This window comes from Labrus bergylta, chromosome 4 (assembly GCF_963930695.1).
Source record: "Labrus bergylta chromosome 4, fLabBer1.1, whole genome shotgun sequence".
Classification (NCBI taxonomy): domain Eukaryota; kingdom Metazoa; phylum Chordata; class Actinopteri; order Labriformes; family Labridae; genus Labrus; species Labrus bergylta.
Genome location: NC_089198.1, coordinates 34,012,291 through 34,032,251, shown reverse-complemented (window position 1 = coordinate 34,032,251; position 19,961 = coordinate 34,012,291). Strand labels below are relative to the sequence as shown.

The window sequence follows — 19,961 nt, the reverse complement described above, 5'->3', positions numbered from 1 at the left end:
TTAGAAATGTTCCTTAGTGTAATGCACAATGCTTTAGTTTCTATAAAACACCCAGTTTCTTTGCATGAACTGAATGTGTTCCTACAGGGGGCCAGAAGATGGCAGGATGTGTGTTGTTATGAGATGAGATGAGATGATGAGATTCAACTTTATTGTCATTACACATATACAAGTATAGAGTAACGAAATAAGGTTTGGCATCTCACCAGAAGTGCAAATAAGCAGAAAGTGCAAGAGTCTGTGCTATGTACAGTAATTACAAAATTTACAGATGTAGACTAAAAAAAGTGAATTATTAGGTATATATGGATGGCTGGATTAATAGGATGCTATAAATATAAATAAATGCTATAAATATAAGTGTATTCTTAGGATTATAATATACAGATTAAGGTGCAGTGAGCATGCTATACTAATAATATACAGATTAAGATGCAGTGAGCATGCTATACTAGTTTACAGATAATATAAAGAATATGGACATAATATGAACATACTATAATACAATAATCCAGGTGGATGAGAGATGTGTGTGTGTGACCAGGAGGAGTGGGGGGGGGGTGATGGGTGTGAGGTGATATGCAGGGGAAAGGGGGGGGGTCAGCAGGGGGCGGAGAGAGAGAGAGAGACAGAGTTAAGAGTTCGGGGGGTAGAGTTCAGTAGAGAAACAGCTCTGGGGAAAAAGCTGTTCCTCAGTCTGCTGGTTCTGGTCCGGAGGCTTCTGAAGCACCTGCCGGAGGGCAGGAGGGTAAACAGTCTGTGGGCAGGGTGGGAGGAGTCTTTAAGGATGCCGTGAGCTCGCCGCAGACAGCGTTTTCTTTGGACATCCTCAATGGCAGGAAGTGGACACCTTGTGATGCGCTGGGCGGTTTTTACCACCCGCTGTAGCGCCTTACGGTCTGTGGCAGAGCAGTTTCCGTACCAGACTGAGACACTGCTGGTCAGGATGCTCTCGATCACACAGCGGTAGAAGTTCATCAGTACAGCTGAAGACAGGTGGTGTCTCTTCAGTGTCCTCAGGAAAAAGAGGCGTTGATGAGCCTTCTTAACCAGACTGGAGGTGTTAGTGGACCAGGAGAGGTCCTCTGTGATGTGGGTCCCCAGGAACTTGAAGCTGGAGACACGTTCAACAGCCATCCCGTTGATGTGAATGGGGTTGTGCGTGCTTCCTCTTTCTCTCCTGAAGTCCACGATGAGCTCCTTCGTCTTGCTGGTGTTGAGGAGCAGGTTGTTGTCAGCACACCAGGCGGCCAGATGCTGTACCTCCTCCCTGTAGGCTGTGTCATCGTTGTTGCTGATGAGGCCAATCACCGCCGTATCATCCGCAAACTTGATGATGGTGTTGGATCCATGTACAGGTCTGCAGTCGTGGGTGAAGAGGGAGTAGAGGAATGGGCTCAGCACACAGCCCTGTGGTACGCCTGTGTTGAGTGTGATGGTGGTGGAGCAGGTGTGTCCTGACCTAACATACTGGGGTCTGTTGGTCAGAAAGTCCATTATCCAGTGACGGAGGGAGGTGTTGAAGCCCAGGTCTCCGAGTTTAGTGTTTAACTTGGAGGGGATGACAGAGTTGAATGCTGAGCTAAAATCAACAAACAGCATTCGTGCGTATGTGTTGTTATTGTCCAGATGTGTGAGCACAGAGTGCAGCGCAATGGAAACTGCATCCTCTGTACTCCTATTGCTGCGGTAGGCAAACTGGTATTGTTATGCATCATAACCCACTGTGATCATAAATAAAACAGACTTACCTATCGTATTTGCAATATAGAATGTACGTGAGAAGAGCACCACTGTGACCTCATGACTGCAGTTCTTCTCCTGTTAAAACAATAAACATTGAGACCCTAATTAAGACCAAACTTCACCTTACAACAGAGGCAGACAAAAAGAAAATTACAAACCTTCCACTTTGCAAAAAGATCAGATAGGAAACCATTGACTGCTTTCTCAAAGTAGAGATCACCTGCAAAACAAAACATTCTAGTAAGATTTTCCTCCATTGCCACAAATCAAGATAGCAAAATGTCTTTCACTGAAATCAAAGATTGATTAACAGCTCTTCAAAGTATGAGTATGAATCAAAAAGGTGCAACTCACCATAGATGTCAAAGTCCCACATCTCACAACTCATCTGAATAAAGATGTACACCATCGCAGATGTGGATCTGAACACCACCTATGTCACAAAATCAAAATCAAAGATGAATGAAGACTTCAAGATGAATGAAAGGCTTCGTTTGAGTAAGCTGACTCGACAAAGTCTGTAGTTCCAGTCAGAAACACCCAGAGGTGGTTAGAAACTTTCTCTGTAAACTCAGCTTCAGGGCTGTGCGCTCAAATAAATGGGGCCTTTAGCACATGCATCTCTTGCACATAAACCAGCTGTGTTATATGGAGCAGCTTTGTAATATGGAGCAGCTGTGTTATATGGAGCAGCTGTGTTATATGGAGCAGCTGTGTTATATAGACTAGCTGTGTTATATGGAGCAGCTGTGTTATATGGAGCAGCTGTGTTATATAGACTAGCTGTGTTATATAGACCAGCTTTGTTATATGGAGCAGCTGTGTTATATGGAGCAGCTGTGTTATATGGACCAGCTGTGTTATATGGAGCAGCTGTGTTATATAGAGCAGCTGTGTTATATAGAGCAACTGTGTTATATGGATTATCTGTGTTATATGGAGCAGCTGTGTTATATGGACCAGCTGTGTTATATGGAGCAGCTGTGTTATATGGAGCAGCTGTGTTATATGGGGCAGCTGTGTTATATGGAGCAGCTGTGTTATATGGAGCAGCTGTGTTATATGGAGCAGCTTTGTTATATGGAGCAGCTGTGTTATATGGAGCAGCTGTGTTATATGGAGCAACTGTGTTATATGGATTATCTGTGTTATATGGAGCAGCTGTGTTATATGGACCAGAAGTGTTATATGGAGCAGCTGTGTTATATGGACCAGAAGTGTTATATGGAGCTGCTGTGTTATATGGACCAGCTGTATAATATGGAGCAGCTGTGTAATATGGAGCAGCTGTGTTATATGGATTATCTGTGTTATATGGACCAGCTGTGGTATATGGACCAGCTGTGTTATATGGAGCAGCTGTGTTATATGGACCAGCTGTGTTATATGGAGCAGCTGTGTTATATGGAGCAGCTGTGTTATATGGACCAGTTGTGTTATATGGACCAGTTGTGTTATATGGACCAGCTGTGTTATATGGACCAGTTGTGTTATATGGACCAGCTGTGTTATACCCTGAGCTTTGGCCTAAAGGCCTAAAGGTGAGCCACGCAAGACAAGTGTCCAAGGGGCGAGCACAGCTTCTATATTTGGTGCAATTGTGCCAATAGGTGCCTCCGCTGCACTGAACTCTTAACTCAGTTATGCGTGTTGCTGCTTACAATTGTTGAGGTCTGTGTGTTGGAAACAGCGCAGGGGATAGAGCCCGACGAATAGTAATAGACAACTTGCTACAAAACTGTGACATTCTATGCCTACAGGAAACGTTCTTAAGCAAACAGGATTTGGGAAAGCTGAACACTTTTAATGACAGTTTCCTTGGGGCTGGTGATTCGACTACTGATCTGACTTTGGGACTGGTGAGAGGACGAATAGCAGGGGGAGTGGCCATCCTGTGGCGTAAGACGCTGGACTCTGATAAAAGTAATCAGAACAGAAGTAGATTGGTGCATTGCTGTGCAGATAAATATAGGAAATAAAGAGTTAATTATTATTAATGTACATACACCTTTTGAGTGTCAAGACAATGAAGATATATATTTAAATCGTCTTGCTTTTATTAACTCATTTATTCATGAGAATACTTGCAGTGTGTACATTGTTGGTGATATGAATGCTGACATCTTAGATAAAAGTTTGCTATTTGCTCGACATATGATACAATTCTGTGAAGATAACAATCTGATATTGTCCAGCCAATTGCCGTTACCTGCAAGTAGCTATTCCTACATAAGTGAAGCCTGGCACACTACTTCTTGGCTTGACCATTGCATCTCCACTGCAGATGCCAATTCTATTCTGCAGTCAATGAGTATCCTGTATGAGACATCTCTAGCTGATCATGTACCATTTGTTATGATTCTTGATGTTGATGGTCTCCCTGAGCTGACCACTAAGGTTAAAGGGGCCTGCGGGGCGAAATTGCATTGGCCCAAACTCACACATGAGGACTTATTGTCATATTATGGGAAAACTGATTTTCTCTTGAGTGATCTATATTTACCGAAAGATGCTATCATGTGTTCAAGTGTAAACTGTAATGATATATCTCATGGGAAATCCCTCTGTTCCTTGTATGATGGAATTATAGGAGCTATGCATGAGGCCAGTAGATCATACCTTACTTGGTCTAAGAAGGCATTCAACATCAAACCAGGCTGGAATAAACATGTGGCTATACATCATGCAGCAGCAAAGGAGGCTTTCAAGGCTTGGAATCAGGCAGGTCGACCCAGACAGGGGCCTGTCCTGGATCGCAAAAAGCTCACAAATGCTAGATTTAAATATGCTGTCCGTTTTGTGAGTAAAAATGAGCAGTTAATGAGAGCAGACTCATTGGCTGAAAAACTGCTCTGTAACAAAGTCATGGATTTTTGGAAAGATTTAAGAGCTTTAAATAAGGGAGCAGCTGTGCTACCGAGCACAATAGAGGGAGTCTCTGGACCAGATAACATTGCTGAGATATGGAGGCAACATTACTATTCTTTATTTAATTGTGTGAAAGGGGACCCATATAATTTGGGAAGCATTGCTAGTAGTGATATTGAGGGTTTTACAGCCACTGAGGTCCATCAAGCAATATTGCAGCTTGCTAAAAATAAGGCAAGTGGCTCAGATCAAATCACTGCAGAGCACCTCAAGTTTACTACCCCAAAGGTTGCTATTCATCTTGCTATCTGTTTTACTGGTCTAATGACTCATGGCCTGCTACCAGACTCCATATTGTCCGTCATTTTGGTACCTGTTATCAAGAACAAAGCTGGCAAGGTTGGGAGCCTAGATAACTACAGGCCTATTGCTTTAGCCAGTGTGGCTTGAGAGTATTCTTTTAGGGTGGATATCTAAATATATTGGTACCACAGATAACCAGTTTGGCTTTAAATCTAAGCATGGTACTGATCTTTGTATTTATGCCTTGAAAGAAGCTGTTGAGGTATATAGGAGGAAAAACTCCTCAGTCCTGATAGGATTTGTTGATACCTCTAAGGCCTTTGATCGTGTCAATCATCGAAAGTTGTTTCTGCTCCTCTGCTCCCAGTCTGTGGAACGCTCTCCCCGAGCAGCTGAGGGCTCCACAGTCTGCTGACGCTTTTAAAAGGGCCCTAAAAACCCACCTTTTTAACAAAGCCTTCTGCTTGTGCTTTTAGTTTCCTTAGTTGATCAAATTTGTTTTTATTTCTATTTTTTTCTTCCTGTAGCACTTTGAGATTTTTTTTGCAAAAATTTAAAGTGCGTTACAAATTAAATGTATTATTATTATTATTATTATTATTATTATTATTATTATTATTAAGTGAAAAGGGGGTCCCTGGTTACATATTAAGGCTTCTGGCGTACTGGTATGCCAACCAGAGTATGCAAGTCAAATGGGGAGATACAATTTCCTCCCCCTTTGGAGTGAGCAATGGTGTGCGACAGGGGGGGTTGCTTTCTCCTGCACTCTTTAACTTGTACATGGATGATCTATCTAAACAACTGAATGGTTGCAAAACTGGTTGTGTGTTGGGTAACAGGATAATAAATTACCTCATGTATGCTGATGATTTGGCAATTTTTTCCCCTAGCAGCCCTGGGTTTCAGCAGCTGCTGAATATATGTTCCGATTATGGTCTAACATATGATGTGCAATACAATGCTACAAAGAGTACTGTTTTGATATGCAGAACAAAAGGGGACAAGGACCTAAACTTTCCTAATTTTTACCTGTCAGGACAGGTGCTGAGTGTGAGCACCAAAATAAAATATTTAGGTCATTTTATTACGGATCAAATGTCCGATGATGACGACATGTACAGACAATGTCAAATGTTATATGCCCAGGCCAATATGTTGGCAAATTCTCAACGTGTACAGTCAATGTTAAGAAAAATCTATTCAGAGCATATTGTACTCCTCTGTATACTGCCCCCTTTTTAAGGGGGCAGTATACAGAGTATGCCAGGTTTAAAAAGGCAAGCTTCCAAAAGCTTAAAGTTGCATATAATGACTCCCTGAGAATACTGTTTAAAAAACCTTGATGGACTAGTGCAAGTGAGTTATTTTGTAATGCAGGAGTAAACACTTTTCAGGCTCTTATGAGAAACTTAATGTACAAATGTATCTGCCGATTGAAGGATTCTCAGAATTCCATCATCATGCTGTTGACTAGTCCCAGTCATAGTTCTGTACGATACCAGTCATCCTTGTGGCGACACTGGTACAGTTGTCTTTTATAATATTGGTGATGTTTTGTCTGTCTGTATGTGTATTTACTTTGTGTTTTTATTTTGCATGATTTTTATGTCTTCTAATGGACTCCTGAGTCTGGCAATAAAGATGATGATGATGATGATGATGATGATATGGACCAGCTGTGTAATATGGACAGCTGTGTTATATGGAGTAGCTGTGTTATATGGAGCAGCTGTGTTATATGGAGCAGCTGTGTTATATGGACCAGCTGTGTTATATGGACCAGCTGTGTTATATGGACTGGACTGGACAGGGTATTAGGACCCAGCATAAAAACATGCTCTAGTGGTCTTAGATGCTGTGCCCTCATCATTCCATCACTGTTTGGATGCTCTGCTGAAATAAAGTGTCAAATTGACCTGAAGCAAACTGAGAGGAAGGAGACTGGAGGGTGGGCTCAGATTATTGTGACAACTAACTGAATGCACTGGTACCTGTGATAATATACATTCAGTATGTGATACTGTAACTGCATGCCTCGTTCTGTGGCACTACAAACGTAACATTACTATTTGATTTGAAAAGTATCAATTCCAGAGTCCCTCAGCTGAGGATCTATACTGCCAGTGGAGACTATTGTCTGGTAATAATCATCAATGAATGGACAGTTTAAAGCCAAAACCTTAACATGACCAAATACTGATCAGTTAAGGAGTACAGAACAATTAACCATGGTGATTTAGCCAGGTTAAGAGGGAGCTAGATTAGTGACACTGACCCAAGGCTTAACAGACCTGGCTTACCCTGGACTCTCACTAAGTAGCACACCCCCAGGATGATCCTGTCCACATACCTGGTAAATACGTTTAAATACAGACTGGAAAAAATGGGGGAAACACCCAAATTAAGACAAGCAGTAACGAATTTGAGGCAAAAACCCCTGCCCAATATGAACCACAGCATCTTAAGTCGGCTCAGCTGGCTTGCACATCACACAGCATTTGTACTTTGGGCTTGCAGAAAAAAAATCTGTCTGTTTAAAGTCAGGATGAATGGATTGAATATTTGCAATCTGGTGTACAGCCTACACTGATAATGTCTTTAAAAGTGCATGTGCCACTCTAGACAAGTCTTATCCAAGCCTGGCAACATTACAGTTTCTTCTGAAGTAACACACTTTGATGCTATTCCTCTTTCATGAAATAAAAAAAAAGATTGTGAAATATTTTGTATATGTAAAAGGTATAAGTGTTATCTATGCACACGCATATACATAAGCATCTGCTTTCAAAACTTTTCTTACCCTGGTGTCTTCACTGATGTATCCACAGGTCACCTTCTCCCCCTTCACCCAGAGCTCGCTGGCTTGTGCTCTGAAGAATTAAAACAATCAAAAGCATGTATATGATTGCAGAATAAATGTATGGAAAAAATTGAGTTTGTCATCATCATTGCAGTTACCATGGCCAGGACACCAGAAATAAATAAAAAACCGCAGTGTCCATCTACATAGATGTCCATTGTCTTTTTTAACATTAGCAGAGGTCTACTATCAGTGCTGTTTAATTTTAAGAAAGTGCAAGTGCATGATTATTTATTTTACATACAAGTGATTTATGAATTTTACTATCAGTGTGGGGAATTGAAATGTAAGCATAGTACCTAATTCCTGCAAACTCCACTTTCTGTGTCACATAAGCACATGTGCTCACCTGGAATAAAGATTGTAACAGTTACATCATCATGTAAATATGCTGTTACACATTGTGACGCAGAACATAACCCAACCTTAACAAAACCCACCAGGCACTTCTTCAGTCTCCACATGTCTCCTCTACCGATGTACTGATCTTTAAACGTCAGCTCAACAAGGTCCAACGTTACATCCTGCAAGAAGAAACAGAAACTTTGTTGAGATTCTGTTGAACTGACAAATGGTGACAATGTGCACAGTTTAGAGTAAACATACCTTAGGGTCTACAATGCTAATAATCACATCCTGGTAAGCACGAAGTTTGAACGCTTGTGCAACAGTCTGGTCCACACTGATTATCTCTAGACAAAAACAAAAGCAGTAAAAATCAATTCAATTTAGGTCCATCAAATACAGCTACACCACTTACAACTACTGTCTAAAAATCTGGTGGAATCTTCTCTTTCTTTTAAAATTGATATAGCTTATTTCTTATAGCTTATTATCATGCTTTTACCTTTCTGAAGATCCTCTTTTAGGCTTTTCACTTGCAACAGGAGAGGACTGGGGATTTCAAAAGAGACAATACCTGATTATATCCTCAGTAGTAAAACATAGTATAAATGAACATGAAAGATAAAATGATGTTTAAAAAAAACCCACATTGGATCCTATTATTCAAACTCACCTGTATTCATCTGTAGGGTGAGCAATCTCAATAATATCCCCCAGATTGACTTGTGGGAATACTTTCGGATTGACAACCAACTCATCATCTGCTCAAAGGCAATACAAATTAGAAACAGGTACATCTTTGAAAAGAGAAGTATCATTTTAAACTGCGTGAATTAAAATACATTGCTTACCACTTCCACCAAAACCTTTCTTGTGCAGCACAAGCTTATAAGACTTACTGGCCTTCATGGTGAACAGCTGGGAACAAAATAAGAAGCGATGTCTTAATTTAAAGATGTTAAAGTTATATATTCAAGTTAACTTTATACACATTGTTCTATATTTAGAAGCTGAGCTTCACTAAAAAGAAGTGGTTGAAACTGATCTAAAAAAGTTTGCGCTGCGAGTCACGCCTTTTAAGTAACGTTAACACTTTCTCTATTTAAGAAATCCGCGAATGAGTTTAGATATAAAGAATGTGTATTTATTACAATAACATGATTAGGTTTTCAGTAAAACATTGACGTAGATTGGGAATAAGAAAAAAAGAAACTACCTGAGAAATCTGTTCTCAAACACAGCCCAAACATCCCCTAATGCTTGGTTAGCATGTAGCTAAATGTGTATTACTCACAGGTAATGTAAACTATAACCGACCCACAGTGACATCGCTCAATAGCATGCATACTCGTGCACACAGTTATATTAAGAAACAATCTTTATGAACAGAAGGGGGAATAGCAATCTGTTTTCTAGCTAACTAGCATTAGCTCACATTGGTCCTAGTTGGTGATAAACATTGACTGAGCGATGTGATTGGTTCGCAGCTTGTCAAAGAGTGTGTTAGCGATTAAAGAGGGTTCACTCCGCTCATCCGGCTTCGCTTATTTCCTCCTCCTTCCAGCATACTGGTGCATTACCGCCACCTGCTGAACTGGAGTGTGGATCAGAATTCTGGCACAGGAAAACAACAATAATAAAATTGATTTTGAAAGGGTCTATTAACTCTGTTCTTTTCAGGAGCACTATCAACTGTTCATGTGTTTAGTCTATTTTTTGTCATGGAAGGTTTTCTACTTTAAAATTCCTCTTCAGTTGCTTAAATGCTTCCTCATTCTCTCCTTTCTGCTCATACAGCTGACATTGTAATTGTGCAATGTTGGACGGTTTCTGGTTTACTAGAGTACAAACATAATCTAGTTGCATACGGAGCCCCTTAAATCCCAGAAAAAAAAAAGTTAAAATCTTGTGCGCACCAGTTGGATGATATTCCGTGTGCACAAGCTAATTGTGTTGTGCACAACGACAATTCAAAAACTCTGAGCCAGGAATAGAAACTAATCATCTTAGATAACAAGATATTGTTGTGAAGGTGATGATGACGATCGATGGAGTTTATTCCTTAATCTTAATCCCCACTTTATCCGAAACCTGCGTCCACCTCTGTCATATCATTTGACTGCATGTGGACATAGCCTAATAGTTTGTGAAAAGGACGAAGAGATACAGAAAAGATTAGGAAAAACTCACCCACAACACGGAGGTAAGTATCATTTAGGTATTTGGTAGGTAGGTCTAGCAATTTATATGACTTTGTTTCTGTTTTTTTCAAGACAATCTGGTAATTACTTTATCAAATATAGTTCTATTACTTTTTTCATTATGTTATAGTGAAAGCCAGCAATATCCCGGAATCAATAGATTATAAAATAATTTAATAACTAACTAACTTAAATTGAAAAATACATTATTTCAGGTTATTTCATAATAAAAAGCTTTCGTAAGTGTCTCAGTAAATTAATTGTTCCAAAATAAAATGGCAGTAGTATTTCATTAGAAGATTGTGGTTAAATCCACCTTTATCCTCACATCATATATATATCTATATATATAGATATATATATGAGAGTAGACAGTTGTTCCATGCAATCTTTTATTATTGCACAATAGCCTAGTCGAGCGTATCAGATTCCAGTTAATCTTATATAATCTGATAAATGAATGTCCGATGGGTTTATTGTAAATGGTTGTGACAACAGGTCAACAGGTTGTCGGTTGTTGGGACATGTAACACAAAAAAATCAGTTTGTTGGAAGTTAATAGATGTGTCAATGGTCTACATATTGTTGTAAACTCTGTTTACAATAAGATGGCTATTGTCTTTTTTTATAGGCGCAAATTGATTCAAGATTAAAAAAAGTTATTTTACAACTATTGAGCAGCCGTGGCTCAGTTGTTAGAGTTGTTGTCTCTCAACCAGATGTTCGAGGGTTCGATCCCCAGCAACATGCCTGCAGCAACATGTCCGATGTGTCCTTAGGCAAGACACCTAACCCCAAGTTGCACCTGCTGCTTCCTCGGCAGCGTATGAATGGATGAGTTAATACTGATGGACTCTTTACACAGCAGCCTCTACCATCAGTGTGTGAATGTGTATGAATGGATGAGTTAATACTGATGGACTCTTTACACAGCAGCCTCTACCATCAGTGTGTGAATGTGTATGAATGGATGAGTTAATACTGATGGACTCTTTACACAGCAGCCTCTACCATCAGTGAGTTAATGTGTATGAATGGATGAGTTAATACTGATGGACTCTTTACTCAGCAGCCTCTACCATCAGCGTGTGAATGTGTATGAATGGATGAGTTAATACTGATGGACTCTTTACACAGCAGCCTCTACCATCAGTGTGTGAATGTGTATGAATGGATGAGTTAATACTGATGGACTCTTTACACAGCAGCCTCTACCATCAGTGTGTGAATGTGTTTGAATGGATGAGTTAATACTGATGGACTCTTTACACAGCAGCCTCTACCATCAGTGAGTTAATGTGTATGAATGGATGAGTTAATACTGATGGACTCTTTACTCAGCAGCCTCTACCATCAGCGTGTGAATGTGTATGAATGGATGAGTTAATACTGATGGACTCTTTACACAGCAGCCTCTACCATCAGTGTGTGAATGTGTATGAATGGATGAGTTAATACTGATGGACTCTTTACACAGCAGCCTCTACCATCAGTGTGTGAATGTGTTTGAATGGATGAGTTAATACTGATGGACTCTTTACTCAACAGCCTCTACCATCAGTGTGTGAATGTGTAGGTGTGACCTGCTGTGTAAAAGCGCTTTGAGTAGTCAGAAGACTAGAAAAACACTATACAAACTCAAGTCCACTTACCCTGAGTAGCACCAAAATCGGATGTTGTCTGAGGCTGATGAGACTAAATTGATTAAACTATGAAGAACGGTCGTTAATGGAGAAGTGGAGGGTCTCACGTAATGATGGCAGAAATGAACTGGAGGAAGAGAAAGCCATTTTCATGAGAGGGGCAGCAAGCTAACAATGATATTAGATAAGAATGACCAGCTGATGAGAACAGATGATGACTACATTAAATAATGAGTGTATATATGAACAATAAAGCAGTATGAAGAATGTAGTCTTCCTGACTGAATTTACAGCTCCATTAGATTGTGTCTGAGGTGGAGACAAGCATTTGAGATAATATGTAAAAGCCATGTTTATTTTGAAAGCTATTGTTTTTTTGTGCTTGCCTTAACAAAGGTAATCTTACAGAAGTATTTTTTGGGCTGAAAAAATATCTAAAATGTATTTAGAGAATTGGACTTCAGATTGACATGCAACATATCTTCGTATACCAGATCACCTCCAATACTCATTAAGGACCTGCTCAGGTCATACAGGTTGTGTATTCTCTGTATTGCAGACTATCAGGATGTCTGGCCCTTACCCAGAAGAGGAGTTACCGGCCAATCATACAGGTCAGAGGAATAGTTTGCAATGACATGAACAGATTAAAAAACATTTGATTAATTGACCCACTTGATGATATCCCAAACTTTAATGTTGCTTCTTCTGCACATTATAAACATGTATGTGTCTGCAGGTCCTAAAGGAGTAATCAATGACTGGCGTCAGTTTAAGTTGGACAGTGTGGATCAGTCTGCTCCTGTAAGCAAGAGAGAGCTTCTCAGACAAATGTCAAGCACACGAGAAGATGACAAGGAGAGATCGCAAAGAAAGGTGAGATGGTAACACTTACAACTTCACATGAAGGAAAAACAGAGGATCATCAATCAATTCATATATCACTATTTTTAAACAAATGTTATCTTAAGACACTACAAAAGAGCAGGTCTTACTCATTGTTATTATGTACAATGACACAACATGAATCCATTAGTTGAGCACAGCACGAAGCAACAAAACTGCCTTTAAACAGGAAATCTGGAACAGAAGCAAACACATGTTAAACCGCCACCTGCTGCTACAGATGATGTGAACAAACTGTGTAGTTTAACATTAAGTTTGTCATGACATGTCCACGACCAGCTGGAGTCCCTACTTTTTCAGGGGGGAGAAAGTTTGATGCACGCCATGTTAATTGAACATTTGTGAGAGAATTCATATTGGTTGTATATTTTCTCTTTTTCAACATGTTAATTGCACCTTGTAAACCACCTCTACTGTGATCTCAGTGACCCGTTAACAAATCAGTACCTCCTATAGCTTCATGCAGATTTTGTAAGCATTAGTACATTAGTAAGCATTTTTTACCAACAAAACAAAGTTGTTTCTTCATATACTTAACTGTGTCATTTATTGTAAATATTTGATATAAAAATGTTTCGAAAAGGCCTTTTGAGTACCTGCTCTGTTAACTTTCCTTGTCACCAGTATGAATTATAAAGCAAAAAGACAAAAACTATTGGTGTGATGAATGTTTTCTTCATCATTTTATCAAGAGTTGGGCTGCGAGTGGATTAAATATAGTCTGTAACTTAAACATGAAGTTGTAACCTAGAAGCAATTAACCTGAATTTAACCTCAAATAAAATGAATTCAAGTTTGTGAGTAGGCCCATGTGTAGAAAGCTAAAAATTCAAACTGAGAAGATGGATGGATGGATACTTTATTTAAAAAATGTAAAGCATCCAGTAGCAGGTTACAAAGACGAACATGACATGAAACATTTCTTACAAATTAACCACTAAACCGACCCCCCCCCCCCAAGGCCAAGAGTCACTGTGTGCTTTCCCCCTGCCATAACCGTGGCAGAAGAAAGACAAAAACAAAGAAAATACACAAACCATGCAATGATTGGGTATGATTGTACTTTATGCCTCTGCTTGCCAAAGGAAAACATATAAAGTAACAAAACAAAAAGACATTTTTTCTCACCTCTAGATGAGTGTTCAGGAGTACGAACTGATCAAAGAAGAGGATGAACGTTGCCTCAAACACTACAGAAAACAATGCATGAAGGAAATGCATGAACGCCTGAGTTTTGGTCCAAAGTTTGAAGCGGTCTACGAGCTGGAGAGTGGAGAGGCGTTCCTGGAAGTTATAGAAAAGGAGCACCGGCTGACCCTTGTGATAGTGCACATTTACCAGCATGGTGTTAAAGGTTAGATATGTGTGTTTAAGTCCTCCCTTGCGGAATCATGTGACATCAGTAATGTTACATGGGCACTTTCTTTGTCCCTCTTCAGGCTGTGAGCAGTTGAACTCATGTCTGGACTGCCTGGCCTCCGAGTATTCCAGCATTAAATTTTGTCGAATTGATGCTGTGGCAACAGGCGCTGCCGAGCGCTTCTCCTCTGAGGTTGGTCTTTGATTGTTTAAAACAGTAACAGCAGGCAATGATGAGGGTCATTATTATTCAATACTGATAGTAATACATTCATCAGAATTGGGATAAAGGGCTGGAGTATTACAGGTGTGATTTAGTCCTGTGATCTTAACTGAGTGTATAAACACAGAGAGGCTAATTATCAATTAAACCCAAAACTCAATTATATCCAACAACTTGAAAGAGCAATAATTGATTATTGAGGCTAAGAGTCTAAGTATTTGCTTCTTTTTTTAATTAATTCACTTTTTATTAAGGGTTTTTAAAATAAGAAACAGGAGATGAGTGTAACCCAGGTTATTGCTTTAGATTCATATTTACAGATGTTCCTTGAACGCATCACAGATTTACGCTTGAACGCACCACCTGCAGGCTAGCGGTACCCCCTGAAGCATCGGCAGAATTAAGTTTTTCTCCGTGATTTCTACAGACTGTGAAGTAAAATAGACACATAAAAAGGAAGCTGTTAGACATGAAGATGAAAAAGATAAGTTTATGCGCTGTTTCAAGAGTTTAAAAGCTTTTAGTGAAGCTGGCAGTTTACAGTGTAGGAAAAGTTCACCGGCAGAAACTCCGAAGGTGTTCTCACCTTTAATGTGGATATCCTGGCTGGTTTTTTTTTGAGGGACGATTCAACCGCCGTCCAGGTCTTTTCTGCTTGAGGGTGCTGTCGTCTCATCTGGATGCTGATCTGCAGATAATGTGCTGTTCCAAAGGGTGGTAGGAAGCACATATGGAGTCTAACTGAAAGGATTTTTATTTTTATTTGCACTTTCGTTTTTCCTGAGATCTCAGTTTTTTTTGTTTTGGGCCTAAAATCTAGTTACAATACTTTTTAAGTTTCTAAAATAAATCGATGTATTTGGACACTAAAGTGTGCTTATGATCATTTACCCCTGTATGTTACAGCAACAGCAAAGATGGATTCTGTTCTATGCATTTATTTGTTATTGTCATAAATGATTAAGAACTATATTTTTCTTTGCTACTCCAAATGTATCAACCTAAAACAAAGCTTAAGTACGTTTTAACCCCTGTCTCTGTCCTTCTAGGTCCTTCCTGCTCTGTTGGTCTATAAAGCTGGTGAATTACTTGGTAATTTCCTGGCAGTTACCAAACACTTCAGTGACGAGTTCTTTGCAACAGACGTGGAGGCTTTCCTCAATGATTATGGCCTGATACCTGTGAAGGAACTTGCAGCCTGTGCGGATGTTGATGACGAGGGAGGGGACGTTGAATAAGTCCATGAGGAAAGAGGAATACAACAGAGATCGAGAGAAGAGGGAATGGTGCAGGGTAGGGGATAAAAGCAGTACACACTAAAACTTGATATTTTATCCAGATGAGGCGGAAGTAACAACAAAATCTTTGGTATAAATCCTGAAAATGAGTTAAGTTATTGATTCATTTGATTTCTGAACCCTGGATGAATTAGTGATACCTGGCATAATAAAACAAAACATGATCATTCAGTGCAGCCATGGCACCAAAACAAGGGGCACAATTAGGACCATGCCAGAACTTTTCTAAACTTTATTATTTAGCTTGTCATCCTTTATTATTTCAGACAGTAGACTACATTTCATAAACAGAGTCAAAAGACAAATATGTTTGCTAGTTGACAGATGTCTCCCCCTGTGATAACAGTGAACAAAACAACCCAATGTAAAGCATGGCAATAACAGTGAACAAAACAACCCAATGTAAAGCATGTCAATAACAAAACAACCCAATGTAAAGCATGTCAATAACAGTGAACAAAACAACCCAATGTAAAGCATGTCAATAACAGTGAACAAAACAACCCAATGTAAAGCATGTCAATAACAAAACAACCCAATGTAAAGCATGTCAATAACAGTGAACAAAACAACTCAATGTAAAGCATGTCAGTAACAGTGAACAAAACAACCCAATGTAAAGCATGTCAATAACAGTGAACAAAACAACCCAATGTAAAGCATGTCAATAACAAAACAACCCAATGTAAAGCATGTCAATAACAGTGAACAAAACAACTCAATGTAAAGCATGTCAGTAACAGTGAACAAAACAACCCAATGTAAAGCATGTCAATAACAAAATAACTCAATGTAAAGCATGTCAATAACAAAACAACTCAATGTAAAGCATGTCAATAACAAAACAACCCAATGTAAAGCATGTCAATAACAAAACAACCCAATGTAAAGCATGTCAATAACAGAGAACAAACAACCCAATGTAAAGCATGTCAATAACAAAACAACCCAATGTAAAGCATGTCAATAACAAAACAACCCAATGTAAAGCATGTCAATAACAGAGAACAAACAACCCAATGTAAAGCATGTCAATAACAAAACAACCCAATGTAAAGCATGTCAATAACAGTGAACAAAACAACCCAATGTAAAGCATGTCAATAACAGAGAACTAACAACCCAATGTAAAGCATGTCAATAACAGAGAACAAACAACCCAATGTAAAGCATGTCAATAACAAAACAACCCAATGTAAAGCATGTCAATAACAGAGAACAAACAACCCAATGTAAAGCATGTCAATAACAAAACAACCCAATGTAAAGCATGTCAATAACAGTGAACAAACAACCCAATGTAAAGCATGTCAATAACAAAACAACCCAATGTAAAGCATGTCAATAACAAAACAACCCAATGTATAACATGTCAATAACAAAATAACTCAATGTAAAGCATGTCAATAACAAAACAACTCAATGTAAAGCATGTCAATAACAGAGAACAAACAACCCAATGTAAAGCATGTCAATAACAAAACAACCCAATGTAAAGCATGTCAATAACAGTGAACAAACAACCCAATGTAAAGCATGTCAATAACAGAGAACAAACAACCCAATGTAAAGCATGTCAATAACAAAACAACCCAATGTAAAGCATGTCAATAACAGTGAACAAACAACCCAATGTAAAGCATGTCAATAACAGTGAACAAACAACCCAATGTAAAGCATGTCAATAACAAAACAACCCAATGTAAAGCATGTCAATAACAAAACAACCCAATGTAAAGCATGTCAATAACAGTGAACAAAACAACCCAATGTAAAGCATGTCAATAACAAAACAACCCAATGTAAAGCATGTCAATAACAAAACAACCCAATGTAAAGCATGTCAATAACAGTGAACAAAACAACCCAATGTAAAGCATGTCAATAACAAAACAACCCAATGTAAAGCATGTCAATAACAGTGAACAAACAACCCAATGTAAAGCATGTCAATAACAAAACAACCCAATGTAAAGCATGTCAATAACAGTGAACAAAACAACCCAATGTAAAGCATGTCAATAACAAAACAACCCAATGTAAAGCATGTCAATAACAGAGAACAAACAACCCAATGTAAAGCATGTCAATAACAAAACAACCCAATGTAAAGCATGTCAATAACAAAACAACCCAATGTAAAGCATGTCAATAACAGAGAACAAACAACCCAATGTAAAGCATGTCAATAACAAAACAACCCAATGTAAAGCATGTCAATAACAGTGAACAAAACAACCCAATGTAAAGCATGTCAATAACAGAGAACTAACAACCCAATGTAAAGCATGTCAATAACAGAGAACAAACAACCCAATGTAAAGCATGTCAATAACAAAACAACCCAATGTAAAGCATGTCAATAACAGAGAACAAACAACCCAATGTAAAGCATGTCAATAACAAAACAACCCAATGTAAAGCATGTCAATAACAGTGAACAAACAACCCAATGTAAAGCATGTCAATAACAAAACAACCCAATGTAAAGCATGTCAATAACAAAACAACCCAATGTATAACATGTCAATAACAAAATAACTCAATGTAAAGCATGTCAATAACAAAACAACTCAATGTAAAGCATGTCAATAACAGAGAACAAACAACCCAATGTAAAGCATGTCAATAACAAAACAACCCAATGTAAAGCATGTCAATAACAGAGAACAAACAACCCAATGTAAAGCATGTCAATAACAGAGAACAAACAACCCAATGTAAAGCATGTCAATAACAAAACAACCCAATGTAAAGCATGTCAATAACAGTGAACAAACAACCCAATGTAAAGCATGTCAATAACAGTGAACAAACAACCCAATGTAAAGCATGTCAATAACAAAACAACCCAATGTAAAGCATGTCAATAACAAAACAACCCAATGTAAAGCATGTCAATAACAGTGAACAAAACAACCCAATGTAAAGCATGTCAATAACAAAACAACCCAATGTAAAGCATGTCAATAACAGTGAACAAAACAACCCAATGTAAAGCATGTCAATAACAAAACAACCCAATGTAAAGCATGTCAATAACAGTGAACAAAACAACCCAATGTAAAGCATGTCAATAACAAAACAACCCAATGTAAAGCATGTCAATAACAGTGAACAAACAACCCAATGTAAAGCATGTCACTAACAGAGAACAAAACAAATCAATATAAAGCATGTCAATAACAGTGAGCAGAGCAAAGACGGGCATGGCTACAAGCAGAGTATACAAGCAGCATAATCCCTAAGCCTCAGTAATTATACACTTTAGGCTTTATTCTACAAACAGGTTTTCATGCTGGGGTATATTTGCTGTATGTACGACGTAGTAAAAAAAATCTTTTATGAAAATGAAATTTAAGTGCAGGAACCTTGCTGCTCTTCTGATAGCTCCTTTTAAAATAACATACAGGCTAACTGTAGCAGCCATTTTCTAGTTATTTGTTATTTGTTATTTGCATTTGTTTTCTTTGTAAACACCAGGGGGCAGCACTTGGGTGGAGAGGAACTGTTTAAACGTTGCAGGTGTGTGTCACTGGTGTTGATGCACCAAGAAGGGACACAGGTTTTTCACCAGGTCGATGAATGAAATGTTTGTTTGAATTAAAAAGGAGAAACAGTGATTCCCGACTGGACATTGCAATTATTGCCTGCGTATGACCTCACTGGATTGGTGCATCAGTGGCCGTTTGTTAAGTTTATGCAGTTTTTTTTTTTTTTTTTTTTTTCATGACAAATAGCCTCCACACTAACCATAGCCTAAGATAACTGTGTATTCTCCTTATATAACAACTTTTTTTCCCAAATAAAATTAATAAAGACTTTCCCCCTATAATATTGTAACATCTGGTGTTTTAAATGTGTTTATTATAGTTTTACTTTCACAATATTTAAACCAACTTTAGAGGCAAAACCTATCTACAGTGTTAACTTCGTGGAAGAAGGTGATTTGTTGATTGTTTGCACGCAATTATGAATGATGGATGATTTTGATTGATGGTTTATTTTTTTATTGATTGACTTTTTGATGGCTGATGATTTGATCAGTTAGATTTGAATGTAATACATTTCAGACGTTGTTGAATAAAATGCTTTGCTGTCATATCACTGCTCTCCAATAAAAGATGACTTCATCAAATGGCTTTTTGTCAGCGTCTGTTTGCTTAGAACTGTACAACTGCAAATGTGGTTGAACAGAGTTTATGG

General features: G+C 38.5%; 2 protein-coding genes across 9 annotated transcripts in view; one reads left to right on the top strand and one right to left on the bottom strand.

The window, feature by feature from the left end:
* The window catches only part of depdc5 (DEP domain containing 5, GATOR1 subcomplex subunit), a 46,428-nt gene extending 34,329 nt beyond the window's left edge, over positions 1 to 12,099 (bottom strand). For 3 of the 8 annotated variants that reach the window (XM_020647017.3, XM_020647021.3, XM_020647019.3), the window contains exons 1-11: positions 9,342 to 9,599; positions 8,977 to 9,043; positions 8,799 to 8,886; positions 8,628 to 8,674; positions 8,387 to 8,472; positions 8,221 to 8,304; positions 8,080 to 8,129; positions 7,721 to 7,790; positions 2,101 to 2,179; positions 1,905 to 1,966; positions 1,752 to 1,821 (exon numbers count right to left, since the gene is read on the bottom strand). In XM_020647017.3, the coding sequence (XP_020502673.1) occupies positions 1,752 to 1,821; positions 1,905 to 1,966; positions 2,101 to 2,179; positions 7,721 to 7,790; positions 8,080 to 8,129; positions 8,221 to 8,304; positions 8,387 to 8,472; positions 8,628 to 8,674; positions 8,799 to 8,886; positions 8,977 to 9,034 (694 nt within the window). In that variant the 5' untranslated portion in view covers positions 9,035 to 9,043; positions 9,342 to 9,599. Of the gene's footprint in view, positions 1 to 1,751; positions 1,822 to 1,904; positions 1,967 to 2,100; positions 2,180 to 7,720; positions 7,791 to 8,079; positions 8,130 to 8,220; positions 8,305 to 8,386; positions 8,473 to 8,627; positions 8,675 to 8,798; positions 8,888 to 8,976; positions 9,044 to 9,341; positions 9,602 to 11,978 lie in introns of those variants that run through there. The other 5 variants (XM_065954427.1, XM_020647020.3, XM_020647018.3 and 2 more) reach the window with 5 other exon arrangements.
* LOC109993900 (phosducin-like) lies at positions 10,220 to 17,525 on the top strand. The gene is made up of 6 exons (XM_020647023.2): positions 10,220 to 10,328; positions 12,529 to 12,583; positions 12,709 to 12,845; positions 14,010 to 14,229; positions 14,315 to 14,427; positions 15,507 to 17,525. Exons 2-6 carry the CDS (start codon positions 12,538 to 12,540, stop codon positions 15,693 to 15,695), a joined length of 705 nt encoding a protein of 234 aa, XP_020502679.1. The 5' UTR covers positions 10,220 to 10,328; positions 12,529 to 12,537; the 3' UTR covers positions 15,696 to 17,525.
* The last annotated feature ends 2,436 nt before the right edge of the window (positions 17,526 to 19,961 follow it).

Coding starts and splice junctions, on each gene's coding strand:
- LOC109993900 (XM_020647023.2), top strand. CDS start 12,538: ATGTCTGGCCCTTACCCAGAAGAGGAGTTACCGGCCAATCATACAG. Junction 12,846..14,009: donor AGGAGAGATCGCAAAGAAAG/GTGAGATGGTAA, acceptor TCTCACCTCTAG/ATGAGTGTTCAGGAGTACGA. Junction 14,428..15,506: donor CCGAGCGCTTCTCCTCTGAG/GTTGGTCTTTGA, acceptor CTGTCCTTCTAG/GTCCTTCCTGCTCTGTTGGT.